General features: G+C 53.9%; 6 protein-coding genes across 7 annotated transcripts; 4 read left to right on the top strand and 2 right to left on the bottom strand.

Moving 5' to 3' along the window:
• The first annotated feature begins 819 nt into the window (after positions 1-819).
• Positions 820-3,026, top strand: NCU05394 (MFS transporter). Its single transcript, XM_958389.3, has one exon. The coding sequence runs from the start codon at positions 1,199-1,201 to the stop codon at positions 2,843-2,845; it is 1,647 nt and encodes a 548-aa protein (XP_963482.3). The 5' UTR covers positions 820-1,198; the 3' UTR covers positions 2,846-3,026.
• An 83-nt stretch (positions 3,027-3,109) lies between these two features.
• NCU05393 (hypothetical protein) lies at positions 3,110-5,358 on the bottom strand (the record flags this gene model as incomplete). The annotated part of the gene is made up of 2 exons (XM_011395270.1): positions 4,415-5,358; positions 3,110-4,355 (listed from the first exon to the last, which is right to left on the bottom strand). Exons 1-2 carry the CDS (start codon positions 5,293-5,295, stop codon positions 3,110-3,112), a joined length of 2,127 nt encoding a protein of 708 aa, XP_011393572.1. The 5' UTR covers positions 5,296-5,358.
• Positions 5,359-6,497: 1,139 nt separating this feature from the next.
• On the top strand, positions 6,498-8,951 carry NCU16534 (MFS monocarboxylic acid transporter). Its single transcript, XM_011395375.1, has one exon. It carries the CDS (start codon positions 6,885-6,887, stop codon positions 8,679-8,681), a length of 1,797 nt encoding a protein of 598 aa, XP_011393677.1. The 5' UTR covers positions 6,498-6,884; the 3' UTR covers positions 8,682-8,951.
• A 221-nt stretch (positions 8,952-9,172) lies between these two features.
• Positions 9,173-13,401, top strand: NCU05392 (the record flags this gene model as incomplete). 2 transcript variants are annotated; one of them, XM_011395269.1, is made up of 5 exons in its annotated part: positions 9,235-9,450; positions 9,519-12,002; positions 12,065-12,176; positions 12,260-12,550; positions 12,605-13,401. In XM_011395269.1, the coding sequence occupies 3 exons, from the start codon at positions 9,235-9,237 to the stop codon at positions 12,074-12,076; spliced, it is 2,712 nt and encodes a 903-aa protein (XP_011393571.1). In that variant the 3' UTR covers positions 12,077-12,176; positions 12,260-12,550; positions 12,605-13,401. The 2 variants fall into 2 exon arrangements, with proteins under 2 accessions (XP_011393570.1, XP_011393571.1); XM_011395268.1 differs by having other exon boundaries at positions 9,173-9,450; positions 9,519-12,176.
• Positions 13,402-13,492: 91 nt separating this feature from the next.
• On the bottom strand, positions 13,493-14,065 carry NCU05391 (hypothetical protein; the record flags this gene model as incomplete). Its single annotated transcript, XM_958386.3, has 2 exons — positions 13,493-13,776; positions 13,846-14,065. 2 exons carry the CDS (start codon positions 14,063-14,065, stop codon positions 13,493-13,495), a joined length of 504 nt encoding a protein of 167 aa, XP_963479.3.
• Positions 14,066-14,548: 483 nt separating this feature from the next.
• NCU05390 (mitochondrial phosphate carrier protein) lies at positions 14,549-16,872 on the top strand. The gene is made up of 5 exons (XM_958385.3): positions 14,549-15,057; positions 15,184-15,603; positions 15,672-15,861; positions 15,921-16,062; positions 16,241-16,872. Exons 1-5 carry the CDS (start codon positions 14,903-14,905, stop codon positions 16,291-16,293), a joined length of 960 nt encoding a protein of 319 aa, XP_963478.1. The 5' UTR covers positions 14,549-14,902; the 3' UTR covers positions 16,294-16,872.
• The last annotated feature ends 209 nt before the right edge of the window (positions 16,873-17,081 follow it).

The raw sequence follows: 17,081 nt of genomic DNA, 5'->3' as shown, positions 1-17,081 counted from the left end.
ACAAAAAGCGGCGGACGATACTTACCTACACAGCAGCGGCATTCCAACGGGCTACACGGGCCGTAACGGCTCAACTTCGGGTTCGGGAGGGGAACGAGGCACTCCCCGTTGTGTCGCCAAGACCTGGACCGCGGGGTGGTGTGTGGGGTACACATTCCTTCCTCCCCAACTTCCGCTTTTTCTTTTTTCAGACTTGCTGCTGCAGAAAACGTTGTCGATTTTGCTTGGATCCTGAAAAGCTTGAATTTGTTTTGCGGTTTTTAGGGGTCCAGGAAGCTGCTCTTTCCGACAGGAGCTTTGAAATTTTGGAGTGCTTGTAGTGACAAGTGGATGGTTGACGCTTAAGTTCAGTGTGTGTTCCCGTCCTCGACCCTCTCCATCACATCGAATTTCGATAGATTGGACAATGCGATGCACCCGAAGGTCTGAAGTAGGACGAGATAGTCAAGACCAGGTGAGAAGTGACAAACTGCACTACATTGTATCTGCCGGCGGCCTGGAACGTCAAGAAAAGCTATCTCATTACGTAGCATTTTCCCCTTCTTTTTGAGTTTAGACTTGCAATTCCTTTTTGGTTGGTTGGTTAATCCATCCCAACCGCTCCAACGTCGCCGCTATCGACGGCACCCCTTTTGGCCGCTTGATCTTCGGTTGATTGTTGACCGTTGCTAGGATTCTCCTTCCCAGCTTGACGACAACTACCCACATTTTCTTTCCCTGGCAATGTGTTTTTCCACGGCTTCATGCAATGTGATATAGCTTGCTCCAAGTTCAATCATCATCGTGGCTCCGCGCCAGAGTAACCCCCCGCATCCGCATCACAGACAAGCGTCACCCCGACCGCCCCGTCTGACTTACATACATACCGCCCAGTCCCGCGGTAGTGATTCCGGGCCGTGATCAATCTGGTTCCGCGGAAGGAGGAATAAGAAAAGGGGGAGGAGGAGGCAAGATAGGTCGCTTGTGGTAGGGTTGACTTCTGGTCATGACTGGCAACATCATGAGGCATGGCATCTCTTGAAAAAGATTAAAATATAAAAGCTTCGACTCGCCGTGGCCTTGAAGCTACTCGATCAAGGGCAGTTCTGGATTCAGCACTCTTTTTCTGTTTGACTTCATCACCGGTCTATATAATCATCTGCCCTTCGACCCCAGAAGAACCAGTTGGACTACCACGTCAATCAACCCCAAGGCCACAATGGCCTCAACAACCTCCCCTCCACCCTCCGACCCGGAGAAGATGGACCATCACCAAATCCACAACGTCCAACCAGCCCCAACAAAATTGAATAACACCAACCACGACCCCGACCCCGAGAAATCCGTCGCCATTCCCATCGATGGAGAACCCAAATCCAAAACCACCACAGCCCATCCATTTCCAGAGCAAGAATCGGAACCCGAGCTCGAGCAGCCCAACCCCAACAGCCCCCAACAACCCGACCACGACCAAAAGAAAACGACCTGGAACGCCTCCCGCACCTCCATCTTCCGCTTTCTCCTCATCTGCTACTCGTTTATCCTCATGGGCATGTCCGACGGCGCCATCGGTGCTCTGATCCCCTACCTGGAAACCTACTACTCCATCTCCTACACCATCGTGTCCCTGGTCTTTCTATCTCCCTTTATCGGCTACCTATTGGCGGCCTTATTCAACAACCTCATCCACCATCACTTTGGTCAGCGCGGCGTCGCCATCTTGGGCCCCGTTTGCAGGCTGATCGGATTCATACCCATGGCATGTCACCTCCCTTATCCTGCGTTGCCGGTGGTCATGTTGTTCACCGGGTTCGGCAACGGTATTGAGGACTCGGCGTGGAATGCTTGGGTCGGAAATATGAGAAACGCTAACGAGTTGTTGGGGATTATTCACGGGTGTTATGGGCTGGGAGCGACCATCGGACCGTTGATTGCCACGAGCATGGTGACCAAGGGCGGGTTGGAGTGGTACACGTTTTATTATGTGATTGTGGGGTTGAATGGTTCGGAGCTGGTGGCGATGACGGCCGCGTTTTGGACGGCAACCAAGGAAGTGTATCGGGCGGGGATTGCCGAGTCGGAGTCCGAGTCGGAGGATGTTGCTGGTGCTGGTGGTGAAAACGAAGGGGGCACTAACAAACGGACGACCACTCGCACCGTCATGCGTGATCCTATCCCTTGGATCGTCGCCATGTTTTTGCTGGGATACGTCGGCGCTGAGGTCTCCCTTGGCGGGTGGATTGTGACTTTCATGCTCAAGGTGCGGCATGCGGAACCCTTCAATGCTGGGTTGACTGTCACTTTCTTCTGGCTGGGATTGACGGTGGGACGAGTGGTGTTGGGTTTCATCACGGGCCGCATCGGGGAGAAGGTCGCCATCTCGGTGTATCTCCTGCTGTGTATTGCGCTGCAACTGCTGTATTGGTTGGTGCCGAGCTTTGTTGCCTCGGCCATCTTTGTGTCGTTCCTGGGTTTCTTCCTCGGCCCGCTGTTCCCCGCGGCTATCGTGGCGGCTACGAAGCTACTGCCGCCTGGGTATCATGTGTCGGCAATTGGGTTTGCCGCGGCCTTTGGCGGTGGTGGTGCGGCCATCTTCCCGTTTGCGGTGGGCGCCATTGCCCAGAAGAAGGGCGTGGCAGTCTTGCAGCCTATTGTGTTGGCCATTCTGGTGTTTATCTTGCTGATGTGGTGGTTACTTCCTGGTGGTCTGAAGCCCGGAGGTCTGGAACGGGCGAGGGAAAACAGAGAGAAGGTGGGGGATGAGGTACGGAAGGGGTTCAGATGGTTGAAAGGGAAAGCTGGAAGTCCCAATAGTTGTTCGTCATTTGTTCATACCGAGAGTGCAGCTGGCGTGAATCGGGTCTGAACGCTTCGATTGCACAATTGCATCGTCGAGGGAGTGTATTGATCGAAAGGCCTTGTTTGTGTCCGAACAGGGACATGGCAACGGCCAGCTAGTTCCTTTGTTATTGTTTCATTTCTCGCGAATTTGCAATCCTGGGTGCCAATTGACCTGTCCCATCCACAGTAACCCCCAAAAGTCGGTCTAAAGATATTGCCAGGGTCGTGTACCATGAGAGCTGGATTGACATGCGGCTCAAGCGCGTGTACCCTACAGGCAGGTGATCATCTAAGCCTTAACCTGTAGGTCTTTCATATCGTGGCAAAAGCTCCACGCGACGTAGCCCTTTGGACCCATACAGACAAAGAAGTCCTCGTCTGCCGCCAGACAGAATGGGTTGTCATCTTCGCAATGCGCGGCCTTACCTATGAGTTGTTCGTATTCGAAGGTGATGTCAAGGCCGTAGAGCGGCTGAAGAGATGGAATGAATTCGAGGCTTTCAGTCAGAAATCGTGAAGCAACATTGGAGCATCTGTGACCATGCATCATCTTTCCCGCCTTTGCAGGTGTTTGATCGAGGCGTTTTGTCAAACGGTGAGTGACGGGGATAGGCTCGACAGCCTCGAGAGTCGACGGGCAATGGACTGGAAGATCATCCATTGACTCGAGACGCTTTTGGCCGTCCGACTCCGATATCAACAACATGGCGAAGAGCACATCCTTTCTCTTGGTAGGCGCAAAGACGAGGTCGATTTGCTGACCGCCCCAGCGTACGGTTGAAGGAAGCCCCACACCTGTGGCAGACATGAAGGGGGAGGTTGAGACCGAGGCTGTCAAAGCGTTGAAAAAGACCGTAAACCCAAGGGTTACGTTCACAGGCCGATATTCATCCCCATCCTCGTCCTCATTCTCGTGGCTGATGAGATCATCATCATCGTAGACCCCTCGATGAATGTAGTCAGGCTTGTCAGCCCATCCTTCGAGGTGAAATTGGCATACGGCGTAGTTGCCATACGCATCGACTTTCTCCGTGATGGGTACGAAAATGTCTTCGTATCCTCCTGTTAGATTTAGCTCAACATCATCATCGTCATTGAAACCAAAGTTGAAATCACCTGTACCCCAGGTCCGAGTAAAAGACCGAACCTGAGGAAGGGCTGTGGTATGTAAGTGCAGAGTACCACTGTGGTTGTACTCGAGAACCACCAGCGCACGCTCGGGTTTTTCTTGAAGAGGATCATCTTGAAGAGCAAGAAGATAGAACGTATCGTCGAGCAGCGGGTGAGGAATCAGATCGAATATGCCTAGCCTGTCCGCGTCATTGATGCAGCCCCAATAGAAGGCGACTGGGCCGGCATATTTCCTTGCCTCACTTGTGTCGACTTCTCGCACACCTTGTTTGAATGTCCAGACATACACCTTGGCGTCGGGGTTCAAGATGTATACGCGTTTTCCCTCGATTTTGACCGTCTGGATCTCGGCAGATGGAAGCGTCACAGAATCACGTTCGCCTGTCTCGAGGTTCCATGCGTAGCTAACACAAGGCTTTAGTATGTAAAATATGGAGAGCGATATTGGGACGCGGGGACAAACCAGGTCCTCTGTACTTGTACCACGACCAGCTCACTGCCCAAATCCCGCAGATAAGCGACGCAGCCATGGAGAACCACAGGAACGGGTACTTTGTATACTTTGCGTCGCTGGCTTCGTAAGTCATCCACAAAGGTAAGAGATGCGAGGTTTTTATCGTCACTATCAACCTGCCAGGCCAATTTTCCATTACAGAATCGGAAATTTCTCCACTGGTCGGGCAATTGTGCTTTCTCATCGTGGACACGATCAGGATATACATCATCAATATCCTGGTCTGGAATGACATCATCCCAATCTCTTATGCTATCGGTAGGCTCCAAAGTGAAGAACCTGTCACGAGTGACAAAGTGAAGCCACGGGCCAGGGTTGCAGATCATGGACTGGAACAAACCCTGCTGTCTGATACTAAACTTGCGAGCAGCTTGGTAGAAGGAGTTGAACAAGTCTTGGTCTGTGCAAGCTTCCGGAGATTGTAACCTGTTTCGGTGAGCGTAGAACGGGAGAAAGTTGGGCATGTGGTGCTTGGCCAGAGCCCTCACGACATCGCGTTGAGCCCACGACTTCCTCCACGCCTTGGACACGTTTAGGATATTGACGATGTCCAAAGTGGAGAAGTATGGGGAGATCTCAACGAGAATATCGGTTGGAAAACGAGCGATAATGTCTGCTGGCGGGGGCAGACTTTGGAGATGTAGTCTCATGAACTGCGTTTCCTGGGGCGTGAGAGATGAGAAGAGAGTTCGCAGGTTTGCTAGCCGCAACCCCACGTCTGACCCGAGAGCTTCGAACTGTTCGGCGAGTGCATTCTGCATGGCTTCGGATGTGGTCGAGACAATATCAGAATCGCCGTTGTTGGTTCGAGTGCGTTTGACTCCCCTCATGATTGAGGGTGGTTGATGTTATGTTGGCGGGCAGAAGGTGGCACCGGTATAAATGCAAAGCGTGCCAGTTCGAAAAAAAAAGAAAAAAAAAAAAAGAATAAATAAAAGCATCCATCGAGGTAGGCAACAGCGTGAGGCCCTGAGGGTTAGGGTTACTGGCTTGATTCCTCACCTGGGGGTACTGTATTCAGCTGCGTCTGCTCACCTCCTACTTTCCAGATAAAAAGAAGAAGCGAAGCGTGGCACAGCTTGCTCGCATCTCTTCAACCTCTTCGACGAAATGGGCTCGACCGATGATAACTGCTTGGGGCTGTCTGTCGTACTTGTGGCGCCCACATAGCTGGGCAGGGAGATTTTAGGCGGCGCAGTAGGAAAAAGCTTAGCGCAAGCTGCTTTGAGAACTTGGATGAAGTGGATTATTACCTACTCATGTCAGAAATTGGGCAGAGATTATGAAGGGAGTTATGGTTGCGATACGTACCTTGGGTATCTGGCAGCAGGAATTTGGCGACAGCACTTCCAGTTTCAAGCCTTTTGCCAATAATCACCACCGGCAGAGAAGCATTAGTTTCTGTATGTTGAGTAAGAAACATCCTAGTTATTTGCATGGGAACGTCTTAATGCCTAAACAACGACATAGACTGGAAAAACGGTCAAGAAGAGATTGCAAAATGATGCTGAGAATCTAGCATGACCTTGGGGATCACCAACTCTTTCATAGTCGATAGAATTTACCGAAGCTGAAGACCATCTGACTTCAGTTGAAAGAGAGTGTACAAGTGCTGACAACCTCCCGCCGACAAGCAGAGGCGGCACACATTGGTGGCTATGTCATTTGGATACAAACTTTTGGCAATTTACGCCGATAAGAATCAACACAGGCCCGGTAGGTCAAAGAACAGCGAACCCAATCTAAATGGAGAGTTGATTGTACTCGACCTTTTCTCCCGTTGCGAGGAAAGTGATCAATTAACTCCCCATTCTGTGTCGAAAGCGGAGGGGCGAGGGTAAGGGTTGGAGGCGGTGACAAACCGATCCAGTGACATGTGCATCTCTCCGCATTCCATTCGAAGCTCAGACCCACTTTCCGCCAGGCACGCCGTGGCCCACTCTCTGTTAGCGGGAATTTAGCCCTGCATTCGCGCCCTGATTTGGTGGACCGATTAGTGATTGCAGTCACCTGAACACCAATTGAGTCAAGCCTCCGTCATCGTTGCAAGTCGTTGTTATCGGTTGGAGAGCATTGGTTCACCGTTGGGGACTTGCGTGTCATCTCGTCTCTCCCATCTTCGCCTCATCCTATTGTTCTTCCTTTCGAGACGGTGAGATAGGTATCTATCCATCCAGGGTCTGTGTCGCGGCCCTCATCTTTTGCAATACAACATCTTTATCTTGGCCTCTCTTCCCACCTTCTACTCTAGTCTTGGACAACGCAACCGCAGCATTTTCGCTAAATCACCAATAACCGCGGCCTCTCCAAAGCAGCCCGGCCCTCTTCATTCTCTCTACCTCGCTCGATTTTGAGACATTCCTTTCGACCCTTCTTCCACGACTTTACAAACAACGCCAGCACCATCGAGCTCGCCGAAATGGCATCACCCACTCCGGCCCCCCGGCCGGACCAAATCTCTGCCTCGACCCCCCTCCTCCAATCCGACTCGACTTCCTCATGCGCTTCTTCCATCCGTTCCCTCTCCCCGTCTCGACGACGTCACCGCAATGGGCGTACCTCCCCAGCCGCCGCTGCCTCGGCCCGCAATCTCTCCTTCGCCTCGGCCCTGCTCTCCTCCCTCTGCGCCGGCTCCATAACCATCTTCAGCATGTACGGCCACATCTTCCAGGAGCGTCTACACTACACCCAGTTCGAGGTCAACGGGTTGTCGAGCGCCGCTTCGTTCGCCACATACATGCCGGTGCCCTTGCTGGGGTACATGTGCGATCGCGTGGGGCCGGGACCGCTATCGTTTGTGTCGGCGCTGTTCTTTGCGGCTGGGTATGGGCTGGCTGCAGGGGTGTATAAGCGGGAGGCAGATGGGGCGGCGTTGGGCAACGGTGCTGATGGCGAGGATACCGGAAGGTTGGCGTATGCGGCCATGATTACTGCGTTTGTGTTCATCGGCGTGGGAACGTGCTCCATGTATATGAGCGCTGTGGCGACGTGTGCAAAGAACTTTGGAAGGGGAAAACATCGGGGACTGGCACTTGCAGTGCCTATTGCCGCATTCGGACTGAGCGGGATGTGGCAGAGCCAGCTAGGAAGCCGAGTGTTCTACGAAAGATTTGCGGATGGGACAAAGGGCGACTTGGACGTCTTCCACTTCTTCATCTTCTTGGGTGTCTTGCTATTCGTCGTTGGCTGCCTAGGCACATTCGGCTTGAAGATCGTTGACGAAGAAGATTTGATCGACGAAGCTGTCGAAGAACTGGAACGCAGCGGTTACCTCGACGGAAGCACATTCCTCCAGGGGAGCTGGACTGCAGACAGACCGGGCTACGGCGCCATCGAGCAATCACCCCTCGACATGGAAAGCGCCGGCATTCTCGACCCCTCCAAGCCCGACAACGACTCCGACTCGGAAGAAGAAGACGACAACGCCCGCATCAAGAAAACATGGGTCCTCAACGCCGAGACCCGCCGGTTCCTAACCGACCACACAATGTGGTGCTTCGCCCTCGGTTTCTTCCTCATGATCGGCCCCGGCGAGGCCTTCATCAACAACCTCGGCACCGTCATCAAGACGCTCTACCCACCCCATCTCAAATTCGTCGGCGAACCCACCTCGGCGGCCACCCACGTCTCTATTGTCGGCATCACCAGCACCCTTGTTCGCCTCCTCACCGGCTCTCTGACCGACCTTCTCGCACCCAGCCCGCAGGCCCGTCACGTCCAGATTACCTCGTCCGGAACTCTCGAACGCAAGCGCTTTTCCCTCTCCCGCGTGTCCTTCCTGCTCTTCTTCGCCGTCACCCTCTCCGTCGGCCTAGCCACCCTCGCCTCGGGCTGGATCCAAAACCACGGCGAGCGGTTCTGGGTCGCCTCGGGTTTGGTCGGTGCCGGCTATGGCGCCGTCTTCTCTCTCACGCCCATCATCATCACCGTGATCTGGGGCGTCGAGAACTTTGCGACCAACTGGGGCATAGTGGCCATGTTCCCTGCTCTTGGCGCCACGTTTTGGGGCTTGGTGTACTCGGCTGTTTATCAGTCCGGGGTGGAGAAGGCGGCCTCTAACGGGCAAGGCGGGGAGGAGGATCAGTTTTGCTATGGGAGTGAGTGCTATGCGTCCGCGTTTTGGGCGATGGCCGCAAGTGTTTGGGTTGCGTGTGGGTTGGTGTTGTGGGCTTGGAAGGGAAAGAATGGATGGGCGCAGAGAGGTATTGTGGTTTAAGCGGGCGGAATCTTGAGGGTATTTGACAAATTGGGAATCAGGGAACATATATGGGCATTGTCTGTGATTCAAGGGCCTTCTGGAGTTTTGGCAAGGTGCATTTGGGATCTTGGGTATTCGGGTTTCACTACATACGGGGACGTGACGTCCAGCGGTTACTACTCGGCTTTTTCCAATTTGTGTATTGTGATGTGTAACCTCCCGCGCCCAAGTTGTGCATATAGACAGACTGCAGCTATTCATGTTGATACAACCGTTAGCCTTCCGATGTGCTACCTCTCCACTTGTACCTGCATTGTTGGTTGACCTCCCGTCAAAGCCTTGATATCAAAAAAGGGGCTAGCCAACTTGATTCCACAGTGTATCCCCAACCGCGCTAACACTGTCCCTCAGTCCAGAAACTAGCAACGAACCGTGCGTTGCATCAAGCGCGGCAATTGACCAATTGGGCATCGACCTTTTCATTTTCTTTTGCCATTCTCACTCAACATCTCTCATCTCATGTGAGTCTTGTTTCTTTACTCTCACAACAAAGTCACAAGAACTTCACGAGATGGAGACCACAGAGGAGGTAGTAGCTCCAGCTACGACTCAGCAACCGGCTACCGAAGTCGGCTCAGCCAAGCCTACTACTTCAACATACAGCAAAAAGCAAAAGAAGCCAAAGGCGACGACGACGACGACGACGACAGACGGGACCACGCCAACTCACAATGAACACGCCAGCGCCAAAGACCCGAGAAAAGCTCAGGATGATCAGGTTATGGGCGTACGTACTTCCCTCCCTTCTCCTCCTCCTCCTCACAATCCCATCAGAACTGACACCCCCCCAAACAGACAAACAACTCGTCCATAGTCTCCAAACGCTCCGTCGAAAAACTCTACTACCCCAACGAGCCTCATTTCTTCCGCTTCTTCGTCAAGAAATTCCAGCGACGCGCGCCGCTGATTAATCGCGGTTATCACTTTCGTTTGCACGTCATCGATGTGCTTGTTCGCAACTTCTTGCAAGAGCAAAGAACTGGAGACGCAAAGGGAAAAAGAAAAGTGGTGGTTAATTTGGGTTGTGGAAGCGATGTGCTGCCTTGGCAGTGTTTGGCTAGGTATCCGGATGCTTGTCGTTCTGGTGAGAAAGACGGGGCGAAGTTTGTGGATGTCGATTTCCCGGATCTGATTGAGCGGAAGAAGCGGACGGTTTTGGAGACGCCGGAACTTTTGGGGCCGTTGACGAACGTGGTGGTACCAGAGTTTGCTCCTGTGCCTAGTACTCCTGCGGCCACTACTACGGCTGCGGCTACAACTACCACAACGACGGAACTCAAAACCACGGCAGCAACCGCTTCAAGCACCTCGACCGAAGCCCCTCAAAAGCCCAAGAAATCCCCCAAACCAAAGGACAAATCCAAAGCCGCCCGCGCCCCGGCCCCCACCACCGCCCCTACGGGTATCGTTTTCACCAGCGACCAATACGTTCAAATAGGCTGCGACCTGCGTGACCTAGCCACCCTTCAAGACTCCCTCACCAGAGCCGTCGGTGGCGATCTCTCCTCCTGCACCTTCCTCTTCGTTGCCGAGGTCTCCATCACCTACATGGAGACACCGGGAGCCGACGCCGTCATACAATGGGCTTCCTCGCTAGGCGACTCCGAGTTTGTCCTTCTCGAGCAACTGCTACCTTCGGGGCCGACCCACCCGTTTGCCTCCACAATGCTATCGCATTTTCATAAACTCAACACCCCAATCAAGAGCGTGGACGTGTACCCTACGGTAGCCTCGCAGGTGGAGCGTTTCCGCTCTCGGGGCTGGGGCAGCGGTGATGTGCGCGTCTGGACGCTGTGGGAGGCGTGGGCAGATGCCGAGGATACTTTCGTCAATGCGGCGGAGAGACGCAGGCTGGACGAGGTGGAGCCGTTCGATGAGTGGGAGGAGTTTGCGCTTTTCGCGAGCCATTATTGTGTGGTGAGGGCCAGGACAGTGGCTAGGGACGGACAGAATAAGAAGAAAGAGAGGGGGATCCCGAACGGAAGGGAGTTGGGGTTGCCGGTTGAGAAGGTCAAGGTGAGGTGGGATGATGTCCCGGGGCAGAGAGGTCAGAGGAGGTTTGCGGCTGGGGCGGTGTTGACTTCTTCTTCTCCGAGTTCGGAAAAGAAAGAGGAGGTGAAACTGCTGAACGTTATGGGGCTGGGGACGAAGAGCCGGTTGCAGAACTGCGATGTTTACGGACGGAAGAAAGTGGGAGATGCCGACGAGGCTGATGGTACTGACGAAGAAAAGACGGCGGTGCCGTTCACTTTCCGTGAGGGCGGCCCTTCAACGAGGATGTGTCACTCGCTGACAGATTTCGGCACTGCCCAACTCCTCGTGGGAGGACGGGCATCACCGTCCACGCCCCTCAAAGACTGCTGGCTGTTGGAGAAGACCAACGGCAGCGAGAGTGAATGGGCATGGAAACGCACCAATGATCTCCCGATTCCGCTCTACAGACATTCTGTCACGAGATTGGGGAAGACAGACATGGCGCTGCTTGCAGGTGGGAGGGGAGTTGCCGATATCTTCCCTGACTGGCTTCTATATGAGCCCAAACTTGGATGGATCAGATGCGAGATTGCCGGTGACGTCAAGCCGACTTCGGTGTATGGCGCTACGCTTGCTTGCCTCCGTCAAGAGAGTGACTCGTTCTCTGGTGTGTTTACTGGCGGCTTGAGTGATGATGGCCTCATTGCTGATCAGCTTCTCGCATGGAACCTGGACGTATCCAACAGCAGCAGGCCGGTCGTCACTTTTGTTCCGCTACAGGTAAAGTCTGGTGATGATGGCCGCGAAGAGGCTCTCTCACGTCTACTTCTCACGAGGTTTGGCGCTTCTTGCCTGCCCCAAAGTCGGACCGACTTCTTGGTCTTTGGTGGTGTTATCAAGGACCACCTTTTGGATATGGAAGACGAGATCCTGCTATGCTCACTCAAGGGCGACGGGGAACTCACAATCACGCGACGACTCGTTCCCGAGGCCGCTAATGCTAAGTCACCATCGCACCCAGGCCCTTTGTTGTTGGTGGGAACTTCTCCAGTTGTCACGCCGGACGACGGCAGCTTGATGATCGTGGGCGGCGGAGCAACATGCTTCTCCATGGGAACCTTCTGGAACAAGGGTATTTCGACTCTAGAACTGGCACTGCCAGCTGCGGTGGAGAATGAAGCTTCACCCATCCCCGCATATGGATGGGTGCACGAGAAAACAGTCGACATTATCCCTGGTGAACCAAGGAGTCTTCCTCTCCGTAATCAGGCACCCAACGGCGCTGAGGGGAACGCCAATGGCAGCGTAAGCGTCCGCATTCAACCCATACCCCGGGTCAGGTTGGAAAATGCTGAAGACTTCGCCAGGATCGTACGTGAGGGTCGTCCGGTGGTTCTGGAGGGCCTAAATCTGGGTGATTGTGTGTCACAATGGGGAAACGGTGACTACGTTGCGAAGAAGGTTGGGACAGACCGCAAGGTGAGTTGAGCAAGGGGAAGCAGATGATGACCAAAACTGTGCCGAGTATGTCCCTTGACGACTGACGGGCAGCCCTTACCTAGGTCGTGATCCACGAGTCCACGACACCTGCAATGGATTTCACCACCAAGAACTTCCGCTACGTGACGACCGAGTTTGGCGACTTCATGAGGCGCGTTGAGAAAGGTGACCGACTGTACTTGAGGGCGCTATCGACCGACAAACCGACAGAAAAGCCAGCCGTTCTAAGTGACGACTTTCCCTCGTTGGCTACTGATTTTGTGTTGCCGCCTGAGCTGGCCTTGGTAGGCGACAGACTGTTCAGCTCGGTCCTACGAGTATCTGGGCCGGTCAACATGTGGTTGCATTACGATGTAAGTCCTCCCGCCTGTTGTCGGATATCGGTATGCATTCTGACACACGACTAGGTCATGGCCAATGTGTACTGCCAAATCGGCGGCTCGAAGCGCATGATTCTTTTCCCGCCGTCCGATGTTGAGCATCTCGGCTTTGCTCCCGGGGCATCGAGTTCCAGTATCGATGTCTTTTCTACTCTTTTCGGGGAGTCGAGTGACTCGCGATACTTGGCTCAAGTGACGCATCCTCACGAGGCTGTCATGACTCCAGGAGACGTCCTCTTCTTGCCCCCACTCTGGCTGCACACGGCGACTCCTACGTCGGATAGCAGCATTGCGGTGAACGTCTTCTTCCGCGATCTCGAAGGCGGTTGCTATGCAGCAGGGAAAGATGTGTATGGGAACAGAGATCTGGCGGCCTATGAAAAGGGCCGAACGGACTTGACTCGTATTGCAAACAGCTTTCAGAAGCTGCCGGCTGAGGCGAGGGAGTTTTATCTGTTGAGACTTGCAGACGAGCTTCGGAGGAAAGCCAAGGGAGCCCAGTAGCGGAAGAGTCGTCAGTCCCTTTTGCCAATGTAAGCCCTCGAATGCCCGGATTGACGTTTTGGCCTGTTGTCCAATACGTTGATGGTACAATACCGTAAATACGTTCGTGTTACCGGTTGGACTTACAGCGTGGGTGTGATACAAGCTGGCACACTAGTCCATGTGCCTGTCGTTCGTAGGTACCTGAGTAACCATGGCCTGCATATCAGAGAAACAGTTACCACCTAGCGAAAACTGCCTGGTCTCGTGCGTACTATTGTCCGCCTCTCTCTTTGTATATTGCTACTCGATACTGATGATATTGAGATGGAATGGGGTGGTAAAAAGGCTCGAGCGGCCAAAAACGATGCTCGAATACTCAAACCCAGTTCAGCGAGTGGCAGGGTCGGTATATATCTACCTTGATGAAGGCTACGTCTTGGAGAGCATGGTATCAGCGGGCTGGAAGACGATGGCAGCGGCGAAACCGGCAATAAGACCAGAGCCGAGGTTGACGGCGGTCTGGGCGGAGTCGGACATGTCCTTCTTGGGGTAGACGCTGTAGACGGCCTCGGCGACCTTCTCGTAGCCTGACGGAAGCGTGTGTGGTTCTTCCCGAGTGCGCCAGCCTTGTTCAACGTTCCAACAGCCTTTCTTTGTACTCCAGGCTGCCCTGACATTGATGGACGGTGGTTCGGTTCGTAGATCCGTGTTCCCTGCAGCCAATCCCACGACGGCAAATCAGCAAGACAAGCAAGGCACATGCAGAAGGGGACAACGCTGACAGGCTGACCCCTTCGGCAGTGCAGCAGCGGGAGGAGGGTCATCGTTGGCGCCAGGCAGGGGATGGATGTGCTGTGTGGTGTCCGGGTCAAGATGCGACGTGGTGTTTGGGACATGTAACGGTGTCAAAATGTCACGGTAGACATTGGTGGACAAGAGCAATCTGCAGTGTGCCAGGTCTAATTTCAAAGTCTTATTCTCGCTGGAGGTTGTGATTGCCATTTCTATGTAGGTATGTACTTGGTGGAGTGCGGTCTTGCTCTTTCCTCGGTTTCTTCTTTTTTGCCTTTGTATATTCAGGCGCTTGGCTGAGCGTAGACAACCTGATGAAGGTTCCCTGTATTGCTAGGTTGGCTGCATGAATTGGGGGATCCTGCCATGTCACAAACACTTCCCGACAAGCAACAATCGGCGTAAAATTACATGCGGTAAGATGTACACTCAAGGGAGGTTCTCTCTGTTGTCATCCTTTACACAACAATATGCACACTTCTTCTCGCGTACCCTACCTTTGTTACCTCTACCTTTAAATTGTCTTGTACACCACTCGCGGCAGTGGACAGGTTCACCGCACCTGGACGGCGTATGTACCCGGTCCTGGACTGGCTCCAAGGTCATGGATGGGATTGTGCCTTTTGTCGTTAACGTTAACTCCGAAGTCGCCCTAGTGTAAAATCGTCTGCGCTGTGACGTCTCGTGGGTCTCTCTCAAACACTTTCGGCCCTGTTGCCCTGGCTGGTGGACGCTATGGAGCACCACATCGGCCGGGGCATGGAATAGAAGGGTACAAAGACCGCTGCGGACCGGTACTTGGCCAATACCTGACCCGGGAATTACCGGACCAATTTTTTTCGGCTGGCGTCTTCTGATTGTTTTTCCGCAGCGCCGGCCTTTCCACCCTCCCGTGCCTCCGTGTCCACCTCCACTCTCCAAAAAGGCTCAATCGCCAACCTCCGTCGCGAACGACTTTCCCGCCCGATTGCTCTTTTTGCCCTCTTTTCTCCCCGTCAACCCATCTCCACTCAGTCTTTGTTTGTCGTCCAAACCCAGATATCCAAAATGGCCCCCTCTACCCCCAAGGTCGACGCCGTCGTCGAGAAGGCTAAGGCTGCTGCTGCTCCCGAGATGAGCGCTGCCAGCCTCTACGGCAGATTCGCTCTTGCTGGTGCCATCTGCTGCTCCGTCACCCACGGTGCCCTCACCCCTGTCGATGTGTATGTTGTCCCGCCTTCAGCTTCTGTATACACTGTCATGGCATTGGGCGCATTGAATTCGCAGCCCAGTGCCTCTGTCTCGTAGATATCACGAATCGCGCTGCTGACACGTCTGCATAACAACAGCGTCAAGACTCGCATTCAGCTCGACCCCGTCACCTACAACAATGGCATGATCGGTGGCTTCAAGAAGGTCGTCCAGAACGAGGGTGCCGGTGCCCTCCTGACCGGTGTCGGCCCTACCTTTGCTGGTTACTTCCTCCAGGGTGCCTTCAAGTTCGGTGGTTACGAGTTCTTCAAGCAGCAGAGCATCAACTTGCTCGGCCTTGAGACCGCCACCAACAACCGCACTGCCGTCTACCTCGCTTCCTCCGCCGCTGCCGAGTTCTTTGCCGACATTGCCCTCTGCCCCCTCGAGGCTACCCGTATCCGTCTCGTCTCCCAGCCCACCTATGCCAGCGGCCTCATCAGCGGCTTCGGCAAGATGCTGAAGAACGAGGGTATCGGCGCTTTCTACGCCGGCTTCGGACCCATTCTCTTCAAGCAGTAAGTCGCCATGTTGCCCATGTTCCGGTCATCATGACATGCCCCTAACCGTGCTTTTTTTCTTCCAGGATCCCCTACACCATGTCCAAGTTCGTCGTCTACGAGAAGGTCGCCGAGGCCGTCTACAGCGTCTACCCCAAGAAGGATATGTCCGACTCTGCCCAGACCGCCGTCAACCTTGGCTCCGGTCTCATTGCCGGTTTCGCCGCTGCCATCGTCTCCCAGCCCGCCGATACCATGCTCTCCAAGATCAACAAGGTAACTATGCCAGACAATCCAATACCCAGCCGGACTATGCTAACGTGCTTCACTCCCAGACCCCCGGTGCTCCCGGCGAGTCCACCACCTCTCGTCTCGTCAAGATCGCCAAGGAGCTCGGCCTCAAGGGCTCTTACACCGGTATCGGTGCCCGTCTCTTCATGGTCGGCACCCTTACTGCCTTCCAGTTCGCCATCTATGGTAAGTTCGTCCTTATTCTCGCCAGCGAGATGGGCTTGTGGTGGTATTGGGAATCCTGGAGGGTGTCGGGTTGTCGTTGCGCGCGGCCCGAAGCATCACCCTTAACCCGGATTCTTCTAGCACCTATTCCCATCTCAACACCAGTAGTAGCACCTGATCTAACGCATGAAACACGCAGGCGATGTCAAAAAATCCCTCGGAGCCACGTCAGGTGTAGAGCTCGCCAAGTAAACGCGATTTCGAAGCGTTTGGGGACGTATGATGATGGGGGATGAGCTTGGGGATAATGGGTGGGAGGTCGGCAATACAGGGACCACCTTGTGGGTCGACTGGGTTGCCCGACCAACTCGCCAATGAACAAAACAAGCGAGGGATGTGTTTGGCATTGCAAGCATCTCCTTGCAGAAAGATTTCCGGTCCTTTGTTGAGCATTTAGACGTTTGGCCGCTGGGTTTGGATGTGGCTACCGGAAAAGTTTGCAATGTCACTTGGGTCGTTTTGCAGCCTTCTCAATATTCTTTAGGCAGGATCTACGTTGCACGGGTTCTTTCATTTGTCGTTGGCGAACTGCTTGACATTATAGAGGAACATTAGAAAGGGGATTGAAGGTTCAAGACACGTGCTTCCTAGTAGATTGCTCGCTGTGTGTAGTGTACGAAGACGGATCAGAGTTGATGCAGTAGTACATGGTGGCCGTTCGCGAAGTCTGATGTTAGGCCGATTATTAAGCGACCACGTCCACTTTATACAGCTACAGTATCTATCACCGACTACGTATGTATACGAACAAATGTAGGTTGTCAAGCTTCCAGAGCTGGTTTCGGGATTGATATGGCCCGTGCACCGGTCATCACGAGCTCCGAAATAGACCAATTGCATGGGCGCGATGACGGAAGAGAGGATGCCAGCACATGGGTGGTGAAGAACAGCGCTAAGCCCCAACTGGCGAGAGCACGGGGAGTGTAGGTCGCAGCAGGGGCATGTTGAGGCTTGAAGAACCAATCGTAGCGCGAGCCGAC

Source organism: Neurospora crassa, linkage group II (assembly GCF_000182925.2).
Source record: "Neurospora crassa OR74A linkage group II, whole genome shotgun sequence".
In the NCBI taxonomy this organism is placed as follows: Eukaryota; Fungi; Ascomycota; class Sordariomycetes; order Sordariales; family Sordariaceae; genus Neurospora; species Neurospora crassa.
Note: the sequence above shows the minus strand (reverse complement) of the source record. Positions and strands in the feature narration are given on the sequence as shown.